Here is an 8,799-nt window from a genome sequence, read left to right as displayed (position 1 = left end):
ATGCAGTTGCCATTCGTGTAAAACCAAAACAGTCACTTGCATCATGACACGTGTGCAAAATATAGACATCCAATGTAATGTCCAAGAGGAGCGAACGAAGTGGGGTAAAAGAGGGATCAATAAATACGGTCAGCAGTGGCCACAAGATAGTTCAGTGGGTAGCAGGAATCTTCATCGAGTTTGACCCCTGGACCCACACAATGGAAGGAGAAAAATGACTCTGACTTCCCGCGTGTGCCATGGCTCGCATACACATACCCCCTTGCTGAGTAAGTAAATGTAATAGTTTTCATAGCTTTAAAAATGCAACATAAAGGGCTCGAACACATTTAGAAATAAGAAATAGTACTCGGCCAGGTTATTCTGAGATGCTGCAGAGATCAAGCATGTGAAAACAAAAGTTCGACTTACTCTTTTTTGTCAAGAGCACCGTGTTGGGCAAAGGAACTGGTCAGCAATTCCTTCATCAGGAAGCTGTCACCAGGGTGGCACCCATGAGCTTCTTTCCCCTGGTGAGATGACATCACAGCCCTCACGCAGGAGACACCACTTGATGGCATAGGCAGAGCCAGGCAGTCTGCTTCCATGGATCCACTGCAAGCAGTCCACATGGGCCCTCGGAAGAAGAGGCCCAGGCAGACAGGCACCTCAGAGGCTGCCACGACCCATGACATCAGATTTCGAGACTTGGTCCTCTTCATTTTGGAGAAGAGAATGGGAACGACTCGAAGAGCCTTCCTCATGGAGCTGGCCCGAAGGAAAGGGTTCAGGGTGGAAAGTGAGCTCAGGTAGGATGGCGCTGGCCACTTGGCAGGCATGCAGGGGCCTTGAGGACATCTCCATGGGACCCAAGGAGCCAGTCAGCTAAGGGAGGCAAGATGAGTGGAGGCTTAAATGAGATTAATAGAAACCAATTGGCTCCAAAAGATAAGATTTTTAAAAATCTGGCTTCTCATGACCAACTCTTGAGATCATTAGTCAGAAAACTTCTTGTTGAAACCACTCAGGCCCATTCTTTACCAAACGGAGACCATACCAGCGGGTTCAGGTTTTTAGATTGCTGTGTTGGAGCAGGGAGGATCATTTGATGATTTGGCTCTGACTTACACACACCTGGCTGTGCTAAGGGCTTATGGTGGGCTAGGCTGAGATGGTTTACCACAGGTGCCTAAGTGGCCTTGGTGATGGCTTTCCAAGGAGTGGTCCAAGTAGGCTTCAGGATGAGATGCTGGTTAAAGATGTTTGTCTAGGAATGACAGATGCCACCATAGAGTGCTGTGGTGAGAGGCAGGGAGGTAGTCAAAGCTACAGTTTAGACCAGAGTCACTGCCAGTAAGCAGCGGTTACCATTGTCTTTCTGACCATTCTATACATTCACTGTCTTGAATCAATGAGGAGACTCAAGGTGATTCAGAAGGCCCCGGTAAAGGCCCTGGCACACATGGCAGCTGCAGATGGACCTGGGGTTTCGGTGGGGAGTGTGGGAGATCCACTCAGTTCCCTGTGTGTGATTGTGCAAGGGTGTGTGGAGAAGAATGTCATGTCAGAGAGGATATGACTTTTATGTGGTATTTTGAATTTTAAGTCTTTGAATTTAACAAGAAAATTGCCAAACATGTATTGCTGGTGAAATGCGGGCTTTGAAACACTGCAGAGCATTTCCGAGGTCAGTAACCAGGCATGCCAAACTCCACACACCAAACTGAGGGGACAATTCGTTCTTTTGCTAAAATGTCCCCAGTCAGAGTTCCCTGAGTGTCCGGGGTTCTCTGTTTTCTGAGCTCTTGTCACATGGTCTCCTGTTTTGCTTTGTTTTAAGTCATCACAGCCACTCTCAAGTTTGTTCCCTAACATCCTTTTCAGCAAGCCTAATTTAATCTCATTTTTAACTATAACTAATCTATGAGACTTACAGTGTTAGCACTGAAAGGGGGGGGGAGTAGATAGATCAAGGAGGGGGGCAAAAAACAGAAACAAAAATTAAAGAGCAATTTAAAAACAGAAAGGAACAGCTTCAGCAGATGTGAAGCTGCTTTTCATGGTAAAGAAACTGAGCATGAACCAGCAAGGAGGGCAGGGTGAGAGCGGTCCTTCTGAGTACCACTTACTGAGAAAGCTCTCTGGAAAAGTCCAAGCTTCAGGCGAGGCCCGCTGGCTGAGCAACAAAGTGACCGAGGCAAGTGTTCAGGGTGACGGTCAGGAAGCAGGGCACTTTATCGGCAAAGCGAATCAAGGGGCAGACGGTGCCCCAGCTGCCCGCTGCCAGGACTATGCCAGCTGCTCTGGAGACAGCGTGTCTACTAGAGGAAAATGAACCACAGGAAACAGAAGCCCCGGTGCTAACAGACTTTCTGTGCCAAGATTTCTGTAGGGAGAAACTTCTAGACTTCGCCTCGTGGCTCTGACCCTTTCCAGACCTGCAGTTCTGGACAGTCGCTTTTTTCTCCCTAACCTTGGCATTCAGATCAGTGTTCTGTCTGATGCGATGCTGAGATGAGAGAAAGGACGTCAGTATCCTTTGACAAAGTCCACGGTGGTATAAGTAAAAAGTGCGATTAATTTCTTGTTCATTCATTAGATCCTGTACAGCCATACATAAAGGATAAGATTGTTTCTCCACACTATAAACTAGGTCAGAGTAAAGGCCGGAAGGCAGCCCATGAAAACACTATAAGCAGTCATCTGATGTGGGAAGGTGTATGTTCATATTTCTGTGTCTCCCAATTTTTCCTTTTTATAATAGACATACTTTTTTTTTTTTTTTTTTTTTTTTTTTTTTTTTGGTTTGTTGAGACAGGGTCTCTCCAGATGCTCTGGCTGTCCTGAAATTCACTCACTCTGTAGATCAGGCTGGCCTCAATCTCACAGAGATCCTCCTGCCTCTGTCTCCCAAGTGCTGGGATTGAAGGTGTGTACCTTCACACCTGGCCTTAGACATGCACTTTTAAAAATGGTGATAGAGCACACAAAATTGCTTCGTGGGTAAGTGTGTTTACTGACAACCTGAGTTCAATCCCTGGTAAGCACATGGTAAAGAAAAGAAGCAATTCCTATAAGTCAGCCTCTGACTTCTATACCCACACAATAAATAAATGCTTTAAAACTCTTTTAATTTGTGGCTGCAGAAATGGCCCAGTGATTAAGAGAGCCAATCACTCCTCCAGAGGACCCAGGCTGCTTCCCAGCACCCACAGGGTAGGTCTCCACCATCTTTAACTCCAGTTCCAGGAGATCTGATACCTCTGTGTGCACCAGTCACCCGAATGGTGCACAGACATGCAGGCAAAGTTTATACACGTTAAAAAATAAATTTTAGGGATGGAGAGATGGCTCAGTGGTTAAGAGCACTGGCTTCTCTTCCAGAGGACCCAGGTTCAATTCCTAGCACCCACATAGCAGCTAACAACTGTCTGCAACTCCAAGATCTGACTCTCTCAAACAGACATACATGCAGGCAAAACACCAATTAAAATTAAAAAAAAATAAATTTTAAAAATGTAATAAAAAATTAAAACTAAAAATGAAGATAACAGAAATGTTGTTTTGGTTTTTCTAAGGCAGGCAAAATAGCTCAGCAGATGAAATTACTTGTACAAGCCAGACAACCTAAGTTCAACTCTTAGAACCCAGGCAAAGGAGGAAGGAAAGCAACTCTACAGAGGTGATTTCTGACCTCCATATGTGCACCATGTCACATGTTAACATGTATGCACAGATACAATAATATTAATGATTCATAATACAAGTTAGTTAAAACGAAAAAAGGCAAGGACACTGATTGGCTACACTTCTTTCTTGGTTTGTAAAACTCAAAGCCCAAGGCAAAAAGCATGCTGTGCCCTGGAACAGGCTGCAGTGTCCACAGCCCCTGTGTACTTTCAGAAGCCAAGAGGGCCAGTCTTGCTCCTACCTTATCTGAGATCCTCAATGTATTGAACTCTCTGGAGAGACTCTATTCCCTCCAACATGAACCTTCTATTTTGAGTGGAATGCTCAGCCACTCTATGTGCCACTTAGGTCCCTAAAATGTGAATGAGAAGAGATACCTAGTCCCTTGATGTCGTTTTAAACATCAGAGAAAAGGATGCTGAATTTACCCTGCAACCAGCATCCTAGACTTTAGAACACATTGCTAACTTCAACTCACCTAATGCAGGCTCAAAAAATGGACCCACATCTCCTCCTGTTTTCTATATCCTGACTGCATCCTGAGTTCCCAAATAGGGTGAGCTACTTGGAAGCTTTCATCTGGCATCTACCTTTCTCTATAAATACATTTGTTACATTCCCCTATGTCTTGAAACAAAATCATCGTAGTTGAGGCAGCAGGAGCTGTGACCAAAAAAGGATTGAGTCCCATCTTTCTATTCGTCTAGAAGCTTTATGCTTGCCAATGTTGCTCCAGCTGCTGCAAATGCACCAGGGGACAGCATCATCCAGCCAAGTCCTTCGCATCTTCCTATAATGGAGGACTCTAGCGGAGGATGTTGTCTTTGCTGAAAGCAAGAAGCATCCTCACACCATCACTAAAGACTGCTCTGTACAGTGCCTGCTGTGTATAATATTTGTAGAGCTAAGGTAAAACAAAATAGAAGACATGAATCTAGTCAGCAAAGAGTTTACAATGGGAAAGGGAGTCAGAAATTATATATTGATTGCCATTATCTTAGTTTCTTTTCTAAAAAAGATTTTTAATTTGTATCTTCATGTGTATCAGTCAATGTTTTGCCTACATATATGTGCACCACAGAAGAGGGTGCTGGATGCTCTGGGACTGGGTTTCCAGATAGTTGTAAGTCATGTGACATGTCAGCTCTGGAACCGAACCTGGAACTCTGCAAGAGCAGCAAGAGCTCTAACCACTGAGAAAACCCTCCAACCCCTTGGTTTCTTTCCTGTTGTTGTGACAAAGTACCCTGTCAATAGCAACTTGAGAAAGAAAGGGTTTAGAGACCACACTCCACAAGGAAGTCACAGCAGCAGGAGCTTGAGGAAGCTGGTCTCCTCACACACAACCAGGTACAGAGAGCAGTGAATGTCTTGCGAGCTATCATTGTTCTCTTGTGACTGCAGACACAATGTGACTGAAAACTGGCTTTAGCTCCACAGCTCATTCCTTCAAGACAGCTTGTGCTGGGGGTAGCTTTTCCAACCTGTCTGCCTTTACTCTCCACCTGTTCACCATTTGACCTTTGTAATGATAACCCCCCTCTACACACACACACACACACACACACACACACACACACACACACACACACACACACACGCACAATCTCAGAGCTATTGTCTTCAGAGCCTATGGGGGATCTCATTGTAATAAAACCTCACATCAAATTTCACCAGGCAAGGAAGCACATCTTCTTTAGCCTTCTGTGAGGATTAACAAACATTACCTTCCTTCCCTTGTAGGAACGACCCTGTGTGCTTAACATTCCAGGTTTTCGCAGTGCAATGCTTATCTGTGAACACAAAGACCTCTGTGCCTCCCACAACACACTAGCCACTTTCCCCGGGAGGATCCCCTTTATAATATTTGCCTGAGAAAGCTCATGGCAGCAAGGAGGCTTTACTGCTCTAGCCAAACCCTGTAATTAAATACCTTTTTCCTTCAGTCTATGGTTTCTACTTTTGTCATCAGCAACCTAATAAAAACTTTATTTTTTATAAATTCAAGAGCAAAATTAGAAAATTTATTCTTGTTCTGATCCAAACTACTTTCTGTTTCAAAAATCGTGAGCTTCGGTTTAATGAGAAATTTCTAAATGCCTGGCCAGGGCTGGAAGAGAAGGCTGTCTCTATTGAGTCTCTATTGATGCATCTGGGTGTGGATTAAAACTCAACCTCAGCTGATTTACTTTCAAAGCTTCTAAACACATTGGTTGCCAAGAGAACTGGCTGATCTGTTGTGGGGGTGGGTTAAGCCATCTTCTCTAAGCAGCTCAGTTTAACTATAAATACTGCTAAAGTCCTTGTTTACAAAATACCTTACATGACTTCTCCCAGGCAACAAAGACAATCATGGAAGTGGATGACCATCCATGAGCACTTAGAAAGCCACCCTGGAAGGGGTAGAGGTAACAATGGCTGCCTCCCTTCTTTATGTAAAGCTTCTCTAATAATATGGCACAAGGCTGTGCCAGCTAGGGAGGGGAGACAAGAACCAGCAGATTGTTATGTGAGAAAAGTACTTAGAGCTAAGCTGTGTAAGCTAATTCCATAACAAATAAATAAATAAGAGCAAATTGGAGAGTATCTAAAGCAGACACTTTAAATTGTCCTCTATCTTCAACATATGTATGCACACACACACACACACACGTACACACACACACACACACACACACACATATACACATTCATACAACAAACAAACATAGACACACTTCCTCATACATGCAAAGAAATACAGATGTTGGGGGCTGAAGAGACAGCTCAGTGGGTAAGAGCATTGGCTGCTCTTCCAGAAGACCCAGGTTCAATTCCCAGCACCTACATGGCAACTGTCTGTAACTCCAGTTCTAGGAGATTTCACACTAATGCACATAAATATTTGTTTGTTTTTTAAGAGCCAATAATGACATTTAAAAAAATATTTTTTTTTGGATTTTACATGTCAGGGTTTCTCTGTGTGGCTATATAGATCAGGCTGGCTTTGAACTCACAGCGATCCGGCTGTTTCTGCCTCCCCAGTGCTGGGATTAAAGGTGTGCATCACCACCACCCAATCAGTAACAACATTTTTAATAAGAAAAGAAAAAAGAAATACAGATTGCATAAAATGTGCATAGCTTTTCATGCTCAGGCTTATAGTCCCTAAAATGACCCCAAAAGGAATGAGTAGCAGGTTTGGAAACACACTATCAATGACCTAGTCTAGGCTAGTGTTGCCCTAGTCCACAGCCATGTTTCCCAAAGTGTAGATCTGGGCTATGCAGTGGTTCATAGTATGAATGTTGTGGAATAATCCTTCTCCACACTGTGTGAATACATGTCACTATGACTGGTTTAATAAGCAAGCTGACTGGCCAATAGCTGAACAGGATATAGTTAGGTGGGAAAGCCAAATTGAGAATGGTGAAATGAGGGAGGGCAGGGTCAGAGGAGTCTCCAGCCAGATGGAGAATGAGTTGGACACACAAAATGAGAGAAGTAAAAGTTATAAGCCTTGGGGCGGGACATAGATTAATAGGAATAGGTTAAGTTGTAAGAACTAGTTAGTAATAGGCCTGAGCTATTGGCCAAGCATTTATAATTAATATAAGCCTCAGTGTGTGCATTTGAGAGTGACTGCAGGACAAGAGAACTCCACCTACAATATGGTTGCTTCCATGAAGCAATAGAACCAGCTTTTCCTTTCCTTGAATCCTGGAGGGCTGGTAACTACTTCAACCAAGTAGAAATGGCACTGTGTGACTTTTGAGACTTGATGATGCAAGGCCATGAGGATCCCACCTGGAGCAATCAGTCAGGGACAAGAGAGACTCATGTAAGACGTTGTCTACCCTCTTAGATAATGTGCTTGGGGTCACAATTGCAACTTACTTCAGCCTTGTGGCCATCTTTGTTGTGTTAATCTGTTTTCCATTGCTATAACAAAATGCCTGGTGTTGACTAATTTATAAAGAAAAGAGGTATATTTTTATCTCAAAGTTCTGGAGGTCCAAGAGCATGGTACCAGCTGCTCAGGTCTGGTAGGGCCTCATGACTAGTGCCATCCCAGAGGGAAGATGACTAAGGATGGCTGAGAAGGCCAGAAAGCAGGAAAAAGCCAGCCTTCTTCTTTCCTAACAATCACTCTTGGGAGAACTAACTGTATCCTGTGAGAATGAACCGGATTCCCATGAGAAATAACCGGATCCTGGAAGAACTACATTAATTCCTTCACAGAGCAGTGCCCCAATTACTAATTACTTCCCACTAGGCTTCACTTCTTAGAGGTTTTATACCATCTACATTGTCACACTGGAGACGGAGATTCTGAACATGAACCCTCAGGGGACACACTGAAACCATATTCAAACCAAGCATTTGCCAGTTGAAACAAGATAGACCATGAACACGTCCTGGGCACCACACACATCCAGAGAGCTGAATGCTAGTTCCTTAGTTCCTTTGGTGGAACTTAGGGACAGAGAAGTATTATTTTAGAACTCTTGGTGATTTCATTAATTCAACAAATAACTATTGATGATGACTATGAATCTGGCCTTGAGCTGGACACCAGGCATGGTTGTACCCCAAATGAGACCACTGTCCCTGACTTGTGGGGCAAGGACTAACATGAATGAGGAGTGCATGATGGGTAGTTACCATTGAAGGAGATTGAATATCAAACAAGATAGAAACGGAGCATCAGCACTTGAGGTTGTTTTCTGATACAACTCCCTACTCCTACCCCCCCCCCCCACACACACACACTGCCACTACCATGTGTGCAACCATAGGCTCCAGCCTGCAGCCTCTTCCGTCCTGGGTGGGCCCAGAGTTCTCTGTTCTGCAGAGGAGCAAATGCTGTCACAGAAGAAACACAATCAATGAAAACCTTGTCAACCTTAGTCCAAGATGCTAGTTATTTGACATGTCCAAGAAACTGGGTAAAAGCTGAGCTCTGAAATCTTAGCAACTCCTGGGGGCATTTGAAATAGATTAGAGACAGTTGGCTGAGGACTTCCTGTCACCGCTTACTACAACTGCAAAGCCCAGGCATCCCTGGTAGGTAAGGTAGTGCCTACCTCAGCCTTATTGCTTTTACCTATGGCATCTATATTTCACTCATCAGTAGAAAAAATATGGTAG

General features: G+C 44.0%; 1 protein-coding gene across 1 annotated transcript in view; it reads left to right on the top strand.

The window, feature by feature from the left end:
* Nucleotides 1–585: 585 nt before the first annotated feature.
* Dntt (DNA nucleotidylexotransferase) overlaps nt 586–8,799 on the top strand; it is a 33,389-nt gene continuing 25,175 nt past the window's right edge. The window contains exon 1 of the mRNA XM_051199769.1: nt 586–788. Within this exon, the coding sequence (XP_051055726.1) occupies nt 586–788 (203 nt within the window). The remainder of the gene's footprint in view (nt 789–8,799) is intronic.

The sequence above is a fragment of the Phodopus roborovskii genome, unplaced genomic scaffold (assembly GCF_943737965.1).
Source record: "Phodopus roborovskii unplaced genomic scaffold, PHOROB, whole genome shotgun sequence".
NCBI classification, from domain to species: domain Eukaryota; kingdom Metazoa; phylum Chordata; class Mammalia; order Rodentia; family Cricetidae; genus Phodopus; species Phodopus roborovskii.
This window is presented reverse-complemented; position numbering and strand designations above follow the sequence as displayed.